This window comes from Chrysemys picta, chromosome 7 (assembly GCF_011386835.1).
Source record: "Chrysemys picta bellii isolate R12L10 chromosome 7, ASM1138683v2, whole genome shotgun sequence".
Classification (NCBI taxonomy): Eukaryota; Metazoa; Chordata; order Testudines; family Emydidae; genus Chrysemys; species Chrysemys picta.
Genome location: NC_088797.1, coordinates 98,775,723 through 98,793,180, shown reverse-complemented (window position 1 = coordinate 98,793,180; position 17,458 = coordinate 98,775,723). Strand labels below are relative to the sequence as shown.

General features: G+C 40.0%; 1 protein-coding gene across 1 annotated transcript in view; it reads right to left on the bottom strand.

Annotated features, from left to right (window-relative positions):
- Positions 1–1,266: 1,266 nt before the first annotated feature.
- Positions 1,267–17,458, bottom strand: part of DNTT (DNA nucleotidylexotransferase) — a 155,343-nt gene continuing 139,151 nt past the window's right edge. The window contains exon 11 of the mRNA XM_065552112.1: positions 1,267–3,082. Within this exon, the coding sequence (XP_065408184.1) occupies positions 2,996–3,082 (87 nt within the window). The 3' untranslated portion in view covers positions 1,267–2,995. The remainder of the gene's footprint in view (positions 3,083–17,458) is intronic.

Sequence of the window (17,458 nt, the reverse complement as noted above, 5' to 3'; positions counted from 1 at the left end):
GCCTCTTCGAGTTGGTAGGACAACTCCCACCTTTTCACCTTCTCTGTATGTGTATATATATCTCCTCACTATATGTTCCATTCTATGCATCCGATGAAGTGGGCTGTAGCCCATCAAAGCTTATGCTCAAATAAATTTGCTAGTCTCTAAGGTGCTACAAGTACTCCTGTTCTTTTTGTGGATACAGACTAACACAACTGCTACTCTGAAACCTAAGAGCACATACTTCATCTTCTGACTTCACCCCCACTTCTCCTACTAGTTGGGCCTAGTCACTGTCTGAGGTCCATTGTAACTCACTTCTTCTGAGCCTCATACTTCTGCCATTGCAACCATTTAATGTATGGTACAACCTTGAATGTTCTAGCTTACTCCCTAATTTATGTTGTCCTGTGTTACAAAAAGGTAGTAATTAGGATAGCTGCTCCTCGTATAGAAGTGTGAATACCAGGTATTACCTTCTTCATATATCTGAAGGCCAGAAGGGACCATCGTGATCATCTAGTCTGACTCCTGTATAACTGAAATCAGAGAATCTCACCAAGGAATTAGAACCTCACTTAATAATAGTAATTTTTGTTACTCATGAATTCACTGTGCATCTCAGTTATTTCAGCTTGTCATTTTTTGCAAGAAATATATTCATTTTCCATGTGCCAAATGATAAAAAGTCTCAGAAAAAGGGAACCAAACTGATGCATGTTTTCTTCGATGTTAGGGGAGTTGCAGTATTGCCAACCTCACCATTGGACAATCATGAGTCAGACCCCCAAAAATCATGGAGGTTAAAAAAAATCCTTATGATTTTTAAACCAATAAAATGTGGGGTCTAATTCCCTTCTGGTTTCTGAGCCTTTAAGATGCTCTCAGGTCACACATGTGGCTGACAGCGGGAGCCCCAGTATCCTAGTGTCCCCTTAAGGAGGGGCTCTTGCTGTCAGCCCTGTCAGTTCCAGGGCTGACTGATAACGGGAGCCCCAGCCACTGGGGCTGGCAGCAATTTCTCAGTAAAATTATTAAGCCTGACTCATGATCTCAGGATAGAACTCTCAAATGTCAGGATTTTTTTTTTCCAGCGTGGCTGGGGAAAAAATCCTGACATTTCAGAGTTCTATTGCAAGATCATGCCTCTGTTACTCGGGGTTCTTTCAACCCAAAGCTCTTGGTATCTTTTACTCTGGGCAAGGTGGTGTCAGGAAATAAATCAGGGGAGACACGGCCGTCCGACCGATAGATGGCTGGCACAAACAGGACAACACAAGAGTGTTTTCACTTAAAGCTGAACTTTACTTAGTCTCAAGCATTTACACGCGTCCGCAACAGGTTAGTAAAACATCTCCAACCCTTGATAATTACCAAAGCTGAGTGTGGCTCTCGAGTGACACAGCGTCAGGCTTCCATTGGCCAAATCTTCCGTCTGCACAAGATGTATCCAGAGAGAGTCCAAATGAGTCCAAAAAGAGTCCAACTACCTCAAACTTTTCCCCCTTATTTATACATTAGTAATAGAATGACATGTCCCTTAAAGAAAACTTAAGTAAGCAGTTTCAATGGTCAAGCGGTTCCTTCTGATTATTGATTAACCAGGTGTGGGTTTTTCCAGAGTTTGCAGCCTTGAGGCCCCAATAAACATTCCTAGGGCACATCCTGCTCTTCTAAAATGCATGTATCAGCAACTTCAACACAATTCTTATCAGGAAGTACGCAGGGTCAAGCTACCCTTTCTGTGTCACCCAAAAGCCCCTCCCCTCCTGCCTTGGTCAAGCTGAGACTGCTGACAAGGCTGCTTTTAGCAATAAGCCATAGTGGTTTCAGACACTTTACTGGTTTGCCGAAATCTCCTCATACAACTCAGGCTTAATTTTACTTAGAAATCACAAGAGTTGGCATGTCTGCTATAACTCCATTTGACATACACTCTCCTCCAGGTGACATAACTGAGAGAAATGCATAGGCAGGCAAGATGGGAGTTACCAGTTGCAAACACTTCTTTATGCAGAAACCAGGATGTTAAATAATTCCTCTGTGGTATGAAGTATGCAGAAATGGCACAATCCTAAAGTATAATTTCTGATTAATTTTGCCCTGAATTAAGAATTGTATTTAGATGAGCAACTGTAGCTTTTATTCTCTTGCACTAGGATTGAAAAATCCCATTTCTATTTAAGTGTCAGCATCATGATGCAAAACAAAATGGAAGGTGCTTCATGTATCAGCATGGTAATGCAGAAAGCAGACTTGTCTGGGAGAAAGCAGACTTGACACCCAAAATTACTTTTCTGCCAGACAATACGTTAAACTCTATTGGGAGGACAGGCAGAAATGAGATGGAGTGTTGTCATACTGGAAGATGTTGACAGGTGTTAAGATGGAAGGTGCTAATTGGTGCTATCAAACTTGTTGCTTGATCTATAAACAATTGCAGAGATACTAATCAGATGGCAGAGGCTCCATGTGTCCACCCTTTTGGTTTTCTGATTTCCCCCCAAAATCAATAGGGTTCAAGCCATTAGTACCTAGAACATTGCCTGAAATGTTGGAATTGAGTGGATGTGGCAGTCAGAAGATAGTGTCTCAGACAGACAAACAGTGAAGAGTAGTTGAGTTGACTATAAGTCCACCACGAGCTCGGCCAAATGTATATTTACACCCTGACTCACTGCTGCAATACTTTATAGTTTTATTCCAGTGGTTTTAGTGCAAATCCATCAGCATAAAACTGGAGTAACACTGTGGTCACTCAAGCTCTGACTACTGCACAGTTCAGGAACCGAAGCTTTCAGGGCTTAAATAAGTATTCTTTCTAGGAGCACATAAAACATCAGTATCTATAATGAATTCTAGCTAATATTTTATTCACTGATTTTCTTTATAAAGACACATTTACACTTGTAACAGATATCTAATTCAGAAAGATACTACAACGATGAGCACTAATAAAAACAGTAAGATATAGCAAAGCTGTGTACTGATGAAAGAACATGGGCAAATCTTTTTATGCATTCCTTTCCCAGGGTTCAAGGTAATCCAAGCCAAGATGCGCAAAAATTTCTTCCTCACTTTTGGCTTTGAGAAATATCCTCTGTAAAGGGAGGGGGGGGGAAAAGGTTAATATGATCATTTTTGATTATTTAAATTAATGCGTTTGCTTTTTGAAACTTAGGCTAGTCATTTTTTGCCTTCTCCACCCTCGCTCCCACCCATAAGCAACTCTTTTTTCCATTACCACATCAATCTGCACAGTGATGACCTCAGAACGTGGGAGACGGTAAGCAGAATGATTCCTTATCCTGCAGAAGTGAAGCCAAACTGCTTGTTGCTTTCAACCCCAATGACTAGTTTACATCTTTTTGTACTGAGTTACATTTCAAGGCTAACTGCATAAGGATTAGGACTTCATTTTTTAAATGAATGTTAAGGTTTTCCTCCAGGATCGACTTTCCTAACAAGCTGATCAGTGTCATATATATGAAAATAGCACGAGTCTCAAAAGTTATGTTCAAGCCAATTCCACACAGTTACATTAATTATGGGCAAAGCTCAGCATGTCAGAGCTTTCCTAATTCCCATTACTTATACAAAGAAATGGCATGTGCCTGGTAAACTGGGCTGGAAATTTTGTGGGACTAGGCAGCTACAGTTAGAATTTTTCCCCAATAAACTTGTTACAGTAAAATTCACATTTGCTTTCACATATGGGTATTTTATATTGTATTGTAACATGCTGGCACAGAAACCAGGAGTAAGCATTTACTCTTTAAAGAAACAAAACCAGAAAATCTGATGGCTAAGTGGTATGGAAAATATTCCCTTTTAGGAGTTGTGAACGGTTTTCATAACTGTGGTGCAATATCAGTTAAAGATACAAAGCTTGCATTGCAGATGAACATTAAAATATAGTGTGGACCCCATCATTTGGAGGAGTTTGGAAGTAGGACAGGTGTTCAGCGGGTAACCACTATCACCTGGGAGTGCTGTATAGTTCAGATGTGCTTCAACCAGAACCCCAGATCTGAACAACCTCAAACTTTGGGTCCATTAAGAATCCAGGGCCAGAGTCTCTGGTCCACCAAGTTCACTTTGCAGGGGCAAAATGAACTTAACCTGGCTGGAAAAACCTGCAGGAGAATTTCCCCATGTGGGGATATCTCTTGTCAGTGGAAAGCTAGGGGAGGCAGCCAGGGCCGGCGCTTCCATTTAGGCGACCTAGGCGGTTGCCTAGGGCACCAGGATTTGGGGGGGCGGCATTTTGCCATCCTTGGAGGCAATTCGGCGGTGGGGGGGTCCTTCCGCGCTCCGGGTCTTCGGTGGCAATTCTGCAGCGGGTCCTTCACTCACTCTGGGAGTGCCGCAGAATTGTCGATGACGACCGGGAGCGCGAAAGGACCCCCGCCTAGGGCGCCAAAAACCCTGGCACCGCTCCTGGAGGCAGCTATGTCAGCACCTGCACCAGCTCCTCCACTGCAGCTGTGCTGCCCAGCATAATGGGGGGGGAAGGGGCACACAGGGGGGTAGGGAGGGAAGACTAGGACCAGATCTGGGGAAGAGAGGGAAGGGTAGGGAGTGTGGAAGAGCAAGATTTCTCCACACCTGGATTCTTTGCTCATAAAAGATTTACCACCAGCAGCACAATTTAAAGCTAGGCCTATACAACTTTCAGTCATGCCAGGGCCAGGTAAAACAGAATCAGGGAGCTACAATAGGGTCCCTGTCAGCCCCATCCTTTCTGGTGCCCAAGCTTTGCTCAGTGGAGAATTGAGCACCCAAACTTGAATGTGTTCCATATTTCAGTTGGGTCCTACCTTCAGCATAGATCCAACTGAATCAAAGTCTAAGTGCAACACTTTCATGGTTGGGGTGTTTGAAATTAATATCTGGATCCAATTTTTGCAGCTTGGGCCCATATTTCATTGACACAGATCAGCTTCAACAACCAGGTCAGTCAAACTAGCAACTTTCTTAACAGCTATTTTGCAGGACTACAGAACAAAATGAAAGACAGTTCAATGGTTCTAGAAAGGTTATGAGGGCTAAATCAAATGGCAGAAGTTAGATACTTCAGAATGAAACTATAATCCTTTAAAGTTCCAGTGAACTCAACAGGGGAAAAGATATGTGGTTCCCATTTCACAGTTTCAAAATTATCAACCTACTAACAAGGTATTTATGTAAAGTTCCCCCAATATGCAGTTGAACTCATTCAAGGAACCTAAGTCATTTCTCTTTCAGCAAATTACTGCCACGTTGTGTAATAGTGTATAACATGTATCAGAGGGGTAGCCGTGTTAGTCTGAATCTGTAAAAAGCAACAGAGGGTCCTATGGCACCTTTGAGACTAACAGAAGTATTGGGAGCATAAGCTTTCATGGGTAAGAACCTCACTTCTTCAGATGCAAGAAGTGAGGTTCTTACCCACGAAAGCTTATGCTCCCAATACTTCTGTTAGTCTCAAAGGTGCCACAGGACCCTCTGTTGCTTTTTAGTGTATAACATGTGTAACATTTTTCTGAACTAGAAGCATAAACTCATCTTAATGTTCAAGTATCTAGACATTCTAATTAACACTCCTTAGCATTTATTCTCTATTAAATAAATAGCAAGTATTTATTCTGTATTAACTATATATAATTTTGAATATAAAGATATTTTTAGAAACTGTGCATAAAATGTTATAGCCAGATCTCTTTAAACCCACTTACCTTTTGTCAGTCTCTACTTCCCTGGTGCAGCCTGCTACACTGGTTCCTACTAGGTATGGGATTTACTTGGTTAAGTCATGCAATCCAATTATTTGGGATTCATATTCCACAGTTTTGTTGCTGGGAATGTTTGTATACCAATTGCACTGCACTACGGGCCCGATCCAAAGCCCATTGAAGACAGTGGCAGCCTTTCCATTAGCTTTACATTTGGCCCTGGTGTAAACAGGTGTAGATCCATTGATTTCAATAATGCTTCCCCCCCCAGTTTAGACCTAGTATTATGTATACTGATGGTTCATCATTTGTACATAATGGTAACAAAACTTCACAAGGTATGTAGAATTGTTTCCCTCTTAACATAACTATGTCTGTATGTCTAAGGAGATATCCATTGCAAGCAAGTCATGTTAAAACTCAAGGCAAGGATTTGGTCCACTGGTTCAGAGATTTCTTTTGCTCCTAATGGAATAAGCTTGACACTCATTTTTGTTTTAATAATAAATAATAATAATAATAAGCATGGAGTCCTGATTTTTAATGGGGGTTCGTCCAACCTCCAATTTTTGCATGTGAAGTTTATAGCATATAAAATATCCAAACACTGGCAAGGTGCCCACAGGCACAGAGTTGGAAATCTATTTTCTACAATATAAATGAGCTGCAATTATCATGCATCAATTTTAATTGTAAGTTAAAAATTGTATCTGCAATAAAGAGGCTACTTTTCAAACACAAGCCCATTATGTTCCATTACTTTTTAAATGTACTTTAAATCTTATGTTCTGAAATGAGCGAGAGATATACCAAAAAAAAAAGCGCCTCATTAAAAAAAGATATTCTTGCCCATATAGGAGGAAATGTAGAAAAGCCAGAAAAGACAAAATCTAAGAAGACAACAAAATGAGAACACCCATAAGTATCCCTTAAATCTCCGCCCAATACTATAATGGCACCCCAGATATTTCTTCTCCAGCAAATGATATATTACAACTGAGTTACAAAACATCAGGTGTGCAGCCTTCCAAAACTGCAACACATTTCCAGGCAACAGCACTACTTTCCGGGCTGCTGCAGTACTTCTGGGAATAACATCAAAGACCTAGTGGCACTTACCATCCACTATTATTTGGAATGTGGGAGGATAACCAACTAGGTATTCTATGTAGTAATTGGAGGGACCCACATTTTCCTAAGCCTACTTGTCTCCTCTCTCTCTTTATTGAGTTATTTCTAAAAGGCAGGATTTTGTCACTCACTTGTGGATAATGGAAAAGAGGAAAACATGAATGGCATATCTGCAGCACTGTCTCACAGTAGATTAAGATAATCAAATATTAATTTTTACGTAAATGCTGAGTGCGCTGTGTTTTGATTGTATAATAAAGATTTTCCACAGTTTAACAAACTGCTAAAATCATCCAATTAAAAAAATCAAAAAGCAGGCAAAATAATGATATTTTCCCTCTTCATGTGGGAGGACAGGACTTGGATGATTTTTTTTTTTTAACATCCATGAATAATTGCAGAAACCTGAGATGTGTTCTTAAATGTGTGGCCATCTGTTATGGATGGTCTTTAATGGAAGCACTTCATGTCTTCTGGACCTCAAACTACTTGCCATTTCTGTTGCACAATAGAATCGCACTTTTAAGTTTGTTCTCTCACCCTACTTACAGAAATAGCATGTTTATGAGTATTACTCATCTCATTTGCTTGACAGGAATTTTTTAATACAAGAAGTTGATGCTGACAACTGTTCTTAGTCACTACAACCCATGTTTCTAAATGAACCTCTAGTTGGTACCTGCCAACTACTTTAGCTGGCTGAGTGGTATTAATGTAAATCATAACCTATTATGCTGCCTCTTTGACAATCTGTACTGAACTAATACAATGATGCATATTTGATTATTACAATCAGCAATCAACCCTGTTCTTTTCCTTTTTGTTTCTCCCCCTACCCCTGGGTCTCTTCTCCCGCTCCCCCCCCCCCCCCACACACACACACTCCTTTTTGCTCAAAAGAAGTAAATAATGAACTGCCTGTCTTCTTGTGAATTTTTTGCAGCTTTTTACCAAAGTTCAACAGAACCAAGCTGCATTCCCAATCATCATAATCAATTAAACTTACAAAAAACAATGGGTTGTAGCAGCTGATATCTCTTGCTTCTTATCCCATCTGATCAATTCCGTTGTTCCAATGGATGGAAATATTAAAATTGTGGTTGCAAACATGACCATTAACTACACTTAATGCAGATTAATCTGCCTTCCAAATGTTTTCTTGTGTGAATTGCTACTTCTTATTTTTCATTTTGGCATTAATGATCAATAATATCTTTAATAAATTGTGAAGCACTATTTGATGATTTCCTAATTCCTGATTCCCAAAGTTCAATCAGATGTCATGCTATTTCTATTATTACTTTTTTTTAAACTCATTTAATTCTATGAAACCAGCTAGCCAAAAACATCAATATCTAAATAAGAATTATAGTATTAGTTAAATAAATCATAGTGAGCGTGCTGCTTTTGGGAATGAGAGGCAATTTTTGCAGGGGGTTATATGTATCATTTCAATAACATGAAGAGTTATAAAGCATTCTGGTTCTTTCCAGATCTGTGGCTCACAGACTTCCTTCTCCCATTTTACAGAGAACTTTTGTGTGCAACATTAACCTTTTTTTGTCCAGTCTCTTGACTAGGCCAACACATATACAGGCCTACTAGTTCCTCAGCTAGGGTGACCAGACAGCAAATGTGAAAAATCGGGACAGGGATGGGGGTGGGGGGGTAATAGGAGCCTATATAAGAAAAAAGGCCCAAAAATCAAGACTGTCCCTATAAAATCAGGACATCTGGTCACCCTATCCTCAGCATGTAAGGTGCAATTCATCCAATACAATACATGTAGAAGGGTAAGACGGTCCAAAGAAAGCAGAGATTGGTGAAGATCACAATGTGGAAAATATTTTTTATACAAATAGAAAGCAAAGGACTTTCTGAAATATGCAAATTAAAACCAGCCTGTAAATATTGTCTAATAGGTCTAGTTTATAAGAAACCCCACAATTTCAGTTATACTAACCTAGTTAAACCCTTTTACAAAACTTGCACTCTTAAAAAGTAACTTATACAAGCGTCTAAGGCACAAACATATAGTGTTGTCCTTGAATATCCGGCATGAGATTATGATTCTTTACCTGGCCTTCTATTTCTAATAGGTTGTAGTCATTGCAAAAACACCCTCACCTGTCAACTGTGTTCACTCAGTTAGCATTCAAAATAGACACACATTCACATATGTTCCATGCAAACCTACCAGTACATTTCACTATTATTATAAATAACTTAGAGTAAAAATACTGAATTGAGCAAAAGAGGTAATAGAAAATGTTACATAAGATAAACATCCCTCACTATAGGACTTTACCTCATACTGTTTCCCACCTCAGAGATTGAGAGGTGAGCTTGTATGCCACGACTTAACTCATAAAATACCCACATAGCACTTACAATTTCATAGCACACAACAGACATCATCTAATTAATAAAAGTGGATTTAGTGCTTGCAAAAGATGTCAAAACTAACAGCACTGGAAAGTGAGGTCCTCAGAGTAAGCGCTCTCACACATTCCTCACTTATGTTCCTTAATCCTGAACAGGAGTCATCTGGTGGAAGGATCAGCTGTCCATTTTTTCTGTACCCATTATTTAAATAATTGGCTTATCAGGGGATATTGCTAATTAAGATGATAATGCCATCCATGATGAGGATTAGACCCTAGTTCCTTAGGAAATAGTAGACTAAGCCCACCAGCTTGGTTCACATAGGCCACCAAAAAGCCATCAGTTCTCATTTTAAACTACACATACTGCCCCTCACCACTACCCTTCAATATTATTTGGGAGTCTCATACTTGATCTTGCTCTGGCTTATACAGCCAAGGTCTTTCTCAGAGTGAAGCATCTGGTCCCATACCTCATTTTCCCACCAGTAAGGTAGCATTGGCTGTTTAGCTGCTGCAACTATTAGTCCTGTAAAAATGCAATGGGCACACTATTGGGTTACATTATCCCATGGAACCTATAAAATATGGAGAAGGTGGAGGCAGAATGCCAACTGCGATACAAGACCCCTTGAGGCCCTAGGCTTTGAGGCCTATAAAAGATCTGGTTCTCACTGAGCAGATTATGGAGGAAAAACAGCAAACAAAATATTTTTGAGAACAGTGTAACAAATTGCAAAGAAAACATGCAGTGTTTGGCCTAGCATTGACTTTTAGGTGTGCATCAGAGAATGTCATGCATGTACTCATTCCAGTCTTCCCTTTGTATCCCAAAATGCTTGTATATTCTGAAATGAGAAACTCTTGTGTATAGCGTTCTTAGTGATTTTCTCATTTAAACCTGATTTACACTCAGTAATTTTCATGTACAAGGTGGTATGTGACATCTACCTACATTAACTTAATTAGTACACATTTTTCATTCATTTTAAAATTATTAAAAAGTTAAATTTAATTGGCAGTATAATTATTACTATTTTTACAGCATTTTCAATATATTGGAACAACATACTCATACAGCTCCAGCACTACTTGAGTCATCACAGTGGGAGTAAGCAAGACAGTAACAAATGAATAGCTAGAAAAATGTAGATGGACCGCTATTTACAAACCTGGGAGTCTACTGCTCAGTGTGCCTGGAAATGAGCTATTTTCAAACCAGTTTTGTAGGTGTCCCGTTTTCCCTTTGGGTATGTCTACACTATGAAATTAAGTCGATGTTATAGAAGTCGATTTTATACAGTCGATTGCGTATGTCCCCACTAAGCGCATTAAGTCAGCAGAATGTGTCCTCACTACCATGGTGAGCATCAACTTACAGAGTGGTGCACTGTGGGTAGCTATCCCACAGTTCCCGCAGTCTCCACCACCCATTGGAATTCTGGGTTAAGCTCCCAATGCCTGATGGGGCAAAAACATTGTTGCGGGTGGTTTTGGGTACATGTCGTCAGTCGCCCCTCCCTCCGTGAAAGCAACGGCAGACAATCGTTTTGCACCTTTTTTCCTGGGTTATCCGTGCAGATGCCATACCACGGCAAGCATTGAGCCCACTCAGCTCACCGTCACCGCTGCTGTTGTGAGCAAGTCTACTGTGGGGGCTGCTGTGATCCAAGTATGCAATCATTGATGTTCTGTTATCAAGAGTAGTGACTCTGGGAAATGTGCGGGCCTGTTTAGATTTTAGGTGCATCATATTCCTGTCCTTTGTCGCTGGTGAAGAAGTCCTGCAGCCGTACATTCTAGTCCGGTCGGCGCTGTAACACCCCATAGCGCTTCTGTGATTGACACATGTAACAGCTCCAGGGCTCTTGCTCTTTTGCGTTGGCCAAGGTACCTTGCCCTACCAGGACCTGCAAGCATTTTGACACAGAAGCACCTGCAGCAGCTGGCATTGCTACACAGCAGCAGCTCCTTTCCTTCACAGCAGACGGTACAGTAGGACTGGTACCCGTACTCGTCGGACATGTAGGTTGGCTGGGGGTTCTGGGAACGTCTTCCCTGCCTACCTCCTAGCAACATCCAGGGCATGGTGTATGGCTCCACCACCTCCCCTGCAACTCTGCTCTCCTGCTCCCCAGCGATGAGCTCGGGGGATCCAACAGACGCTTCATCATGTCTGTTTGCTCCCCCAACAAATGCTTCATCATGTCCGTTTGCTCCCCCATTAGCCTCAGCATCGCATCCTGCCTCCGCTCTTCATGCTCACTTAATTCTTTCCTGGCCTCTGCCACTGAATGCCTCCATACATTAAGCTGTGTCCTATCAGTGAGGGAGGACTGCATGGGCTCGGAAAACATGTCATCGTGAATGCGGTTTTTTTGCCTTCTAATCTACGATAACCTCAGGGACGGAGATGATAGGGGGAGCGTAGAAACATTCTACGGCCTACGATTCTGGGGGGACTGCATGTTCACCTGTGCTGCTGAATGCTGCTGAGTTCACCATGCTGACCAAACAGGAAATGAAATTAAAAAGCTTCCCGGAACTTTTCCTGTGTACCTGGCTAGTGCATTGGAGTTCAAAGTGCTGTCCAGAGCGGTCACAATGGAGCACTCTGGGATAGCTCCCAGAGGCCAATACCATTGATTTGCGTCCACACTACCTCAAATTTGACCCAGCAAGGTCTATTTTAGCGCTTATCCTCGTCGGGGAGGAGTACAGAAGTTGATTTTAAGAGCCCTTTAGGTCGACGGAACGGGGTTGGTTGTGCGGACGCAGTCATTTTTAAATCGACCTAACGCAGCTAAATTCGACCTAACCCCATAGTGTAAACCAGGCCTTTGGGTCACCCTAACATGGTCACCCTAAGATATTATAATGCAGCTCAAATGTATCTTGCACAGCAATTTGCACACCCTCTGTCACTTTACTATGGATATATCTTCCAAGATACTATGTCAGTTTAGTCCCTTTACAATTGACCTTGCAGTCTTTGAGATTTGAAACTACTTATCCAGATGTGAAAGGCCAGTGCATTAAATGGCAAGTTACAGGAGTAACACACTGACATCTTCAAAGATCTACAATTTAAACATTAGACCATGATTGATTGGTTAGAGCAAAAGTGCAAGGCTGTCCGGTTATTTGTTCTCTATCTGCCCTCTCTTGTCCAAATAGCATCCTCACCACTGACAGAAATATAAATATCTATAAATTATCTATTCACTCACTGCAATTCTCATTTAAGGGTAGCAGGGCTACATGAACCAAAGCACAGTCATCCGGTGGAATCAATCAAGATGTCCTAATAAAAACTGGAGTCTGGAAATTGGAGTGATTGTAGATTGTTGTCTGAAAACATCAGCTCAGTGTGCAGTGACAGTCAAAAAAGCTAACAGAATGTTAGGAACCATTAGGAAAGAGATAGATAATAAGACAGAAAATATCATAGAGCCACTGTATAAAGTCCATGGTACGCCCACACCTTGAATACTGCATGCAGTTCTGGTCACCCCATCTCAAAAAAAGATATATTAGAAATGGAAAAAGTACAGAGAAGGGCAACAAAAATGATTAGGGAGTATGGAACAGCTTCCATATGAGGAAAGACTAAAAAGACTGGGACTGTTCAGCTTAGAAAAGAGACAACTAATAGCAGTTATGATAGAGGTCTATAAAATCATGAATGGTATGGTATGGAGGAAGTGAATAAGGAAGTATTATTTACCCCTTTACATAATACAAGAACCAGTCACCGAATGAAATTAACAGGCAGCAGGGTTAAACAAACATAAGGAAGTACTTCTTCACATATCGCACTGTCAACCTGTGGAACCCATTGCCATGGGATGTTGTGAAGGCAAAAGTATAATGGGTTAAAAAAATTAGATACGTTCATGAAGGATAGATCCATCAATGGCTATTAGCCCATGTGGTCAGGGATGCAACCCCATGCTCTACCGTACACTGTCATAAGACAGGATACTGGGCTAAATGGACCATTGGTCTGACCCAGTATGGCCATTCTTATGTTCTTATGACTATGGATGCAGAAAAACAAGTGGAGCATTATTATTATACTAATCAAATGGAAACCTAAGTAATTGCCAAGGGTAAACAATACCAAAGGCTAACAAGAGAGCTGAAATGGCCAGTTTCCTACAATCATAGTCTAACTGGCAAAATAATATACTTAACTCACTTTGGCACTTACCAAATTAAGCATTCAAATGTGAGATATATTTGCTGTAGAAAGAATCACAGTAAAATAAATAACTTGTTAGGGCACCAGCTTATTTCTCATCTGAATGTTTCTTTTTTACTTTTGAAATACATTAGGATGTAAGATCAAACTTTCCAGTCAGAAAAACAAAACAAAAACAAAAAACAGACTTTGAAGGTCCCAGTCAAACTGTATGAAGTCTGACTGGCAGGCATTTCTGACCAAATGTTCATTGTAACTGGCAAGTACTCATAGGCTGAAGTTTTTTTTCAGGTAGGTAAGATGAACTAAGGGAAATATGGTAAATGAGAAACATAAGTACCGTGGATGCAGTATCGATATTATAAATAATATTGATAGTGTTTAACTGACTTCAGTGGCCTCTGCCAACTAAGCCATCTTCACCAAGACTACTGATGAAACACACCGGTGAGTGTAGATTACACTAACATTCTAGGACTCTGAGGAGCCATTTTCAATTAAATCAGCCTTTTACAAAAGGCTTCCCTTTTTCTCCAAAATACGGCATTTTCCTAAAATCATTCTGGTCCCAGGATGAAGATTTCTCCATCTCAAATTTTCCCCTTGTTGCATCTCTTTCTATTTCCTGTTGGTTTCCATTTGCCCCTTCCCCACCCTCATCCTAGTATCTCCTTTCCTCCCCTGCCTTCGGAGAGTCTCTCATTTCCTGGATCCCATTATTTCTATCTTGCTATCTCTCCAGCCCTTCCACAGCTCTTCTTCTTTCTCCCCTGCAAGGCTCATATTATATATATATATATATATCCCTTTCAGTGTTGCAGTTGGTTTTATTTCCAAATTAAATGTACTTAGATACATTTGTATTAGTAGAGAAAGAGTCATCTACCTTCCCAAGAAAGATCTTTCACTTGCTCGTGCGTTCATCTATGTTAATGTGCAAACACTCTTGATGAGCTAAAGCACTGAACAGTGTAGAAGGGCTGATGATTTTTGCACAGGATAACATTTCTTTTCTTTCACTTATGCTTAAAAAAAATCATCCTGATGAAAGATTAACTTGATACTTGAACAATGTGTGCAAACCTCAGACTGCACCTATGAATTCTTTACTTGCTTTGGAGATTTTTAAAAACATATTTAATTGTATAATTACTTTCAGACCCACACCCCTGTGTATCACCTCAAAGGAATTCAGATATTCGTCTAAAAAAAAATTCTATTTTATTGCAGGAAAAATATTTGGAAAACACTTTGTCTTCAGTGCTTTTTGTTATGTTCTGTTATAGCTTTTCTAGTATTTTTTAAAAATTGCTGCAGCTCTCTTCAGCGTACCCAGTAATTATACTTTACCAGAGTAGGGTTATGGCAACAACAAAGTGGCTGTCTCAGACCACTTAACATCTGTAAAAATCTGTATATCAATAATGGACACAAGAAAGTAAGCTTCAGCAGGTGCAAGAGTCACCATTATCAGTGTACTTATCTGAAAGAACAGAGAAGACAGCCACTGTCAACGTTTTTCTAAAAGGTAACTGCAGTTCATAGATTTTTTTTGCTTGATGTATTGTTATTAAATGTAATATGTGACATTAGCCTAAAGCAATTTCTTCTAACCCACAAAAGATTGAGAAAGAAAGAAATAAACAGTCTCTCAAAAGCCTGAACTTAGTCCCTTTTTCATTTATCAGACTTTCAAGGAAGAGAGAGTATTGGGCTTACATATCAAATTCTGCAAAAACACAGATGAGATTTGCTGGAGGGTAAAAGTTAAAAACAGACACTTTTCGATTATCTTAGCAGTTAACAAAATTGGGTGAAAAGTTTCACGTATAAAATTAAACCAGCATCCTTTTGGCCCCCTTTGTGGGGGGAAAAAAATCATTTGAGGGTTCCATTTTGCTGAGAGGATTTTTGCCTACCAGAAATTAAGAACAGGTCTTGGGTACAAACCTATTATCTGTGTGTGTGCACGCACACCAGTTATACTAATGCAATTCCAGTTATTTCATATTTTGAGAGCCAAATGAATGTTCCCATGATTGACAATATACAAATCCACTAGGCAGAGAGAAATAGAGTACAGTAAAAACAATATGCCACAGAGCAATGAAAAATGCTCTCTCATGTAGAAGCTATGTTTTGGGAGCTGGAAGGCAAAAGATCTTGATTTCTGTGTCTTTCTTTTTGGAGAAAGAATCACAAATGGAGCACGATGAAGGATGGCTTCAAGAACAACAGTGAGAATGGAACTGTTATAATAATTTAGTTGCCTACCATGGACAACACTGTAGCAAGGGATATAGAAGAGGAGGTCTGACAAGAAAATAAGAAAGTTTGTACATGCATTTGGCTTTACAAATCAGATCAGGGGTAGTCAATTATTTTTTTGCCAAGGTCCAAATTTCTTGGTCAAGGTATAGTCAAGGTCCAGACTCCAGGGAAGTAAATAAAAACAAAACAACAAGTAGTAAATAAAAAGATTTTGTGGTCCATTCAAAAGCATCTGGTGGTCCAGATTTGGCCCACGGTCTGCCTGTTGACTACCCCTCGCTTGGAACAACTGAACAAAAAAATATGACATTTTCAACATTCCTTGCTTTAAACTATATATGAATATTTTTTAATTCCTGTTCCAATTTTTTTAAAGAAAATACAATCAGGCTGGTTTTCTAGTCATACAAACTTGTTCAGCCTAAAAAATTACAGCAAAAAAGAAAAAAAAATGACCCACGAGATAAGGTATCAATACTTGCCATTGTGTCCAGTGGTGAAAAAATTCCCAGAAGAGATGCAGATAAAAACAAACTGTTAAAACTACATGACATGATGTAATCACAGATTGTTGTACTCCTTGTAAACACTTGTCAAAGGGAAGCCAAAAATTACAGTGCCACCCATGTTTTGTCATTGCAAAATAATTAAAAACCAATTAACTTGGAAAAATGTGAAAGCCTTTTTCTTTAGACTGCAGTGAACTGCATGGCCTTTTTGTGAACCCTAGCAAACAAGCCTCCTGAAAGCCTGTAAGCAGACTTCTGCTGTTCACCTCGGAGGTCTGTTCTGCATCACAAGCCCCCATTAGGCTCACAACCAAGAGCAAGCACGAAAACCATTAACCACTGAGGTGACAGAAAAGTCAACCTCTGGCAAGAACGGTGTTCCTTCAAAAAAAAGGTAATGTTCCAAGCCATACCAATGCTAGAGCTGACTAGGAGGTTTTAGATATGAGGAGGCAAGCACTACTGTCATACAGATTAACTCTGAAGGAGTACCTGAGAGAGAAAAGGAAGGGTGGAGAAAACATATGTTCAATATCTGCTGCACACACTTCCCAGAGAAGGGTCACTTGGAATAGGGGCAATCAGGCTATATGGACTGAGTGAGAAAACATTAACCAAAGTCCACAGCACAAATAATTGGACATTCCATTTATTGACATTCAAGTTTTATGAGTTTCAAAATAGCACTTTGAAATGATTATTTTCTTGTTCACTATTGATTTCAATTAAACTTATCCTAGACTCAGGAGCCTGGGGAACTTGGGTCCCCCAAAGCACTTACGAAAGAATAACACTAATGAAAAGTTCAAAAAGGGAGAATGTTAGTAAGAAAACACAATAGGAAAAAATGTGGACTGAGGAGGGCAATACTGGGGGACAGATTAAATATAAACTCATAGTACACAGCTGTGGCAAAAAAAAGTAAACTATATGTAACTATATGCCCATAGACATAGCCCAGCAAAGCAATCATAGAGAGTGATTTTTCTATATACAGTGGATTTTAATATACTGGGAACAATTATTGGCCTCCAGTGTGTTCCCATGTCATTTCACAAGCAAGTGAAACACAGATAATGAGCTGGGAAGGTAAGACTAAAGAAAGTAGAGAAGATAACCTAACTTCAAAAGGTTTAGAGGGTCAGTTAGATGCTTCCCAACTCCTTGGCTCAGCTATCTATAAGACCAGACTAGAATCTCATGAAGCTGGACATTCACAGCATTTTAGCATGTCTATCTCGGCTTCCAGCTGAAATCAAGAAA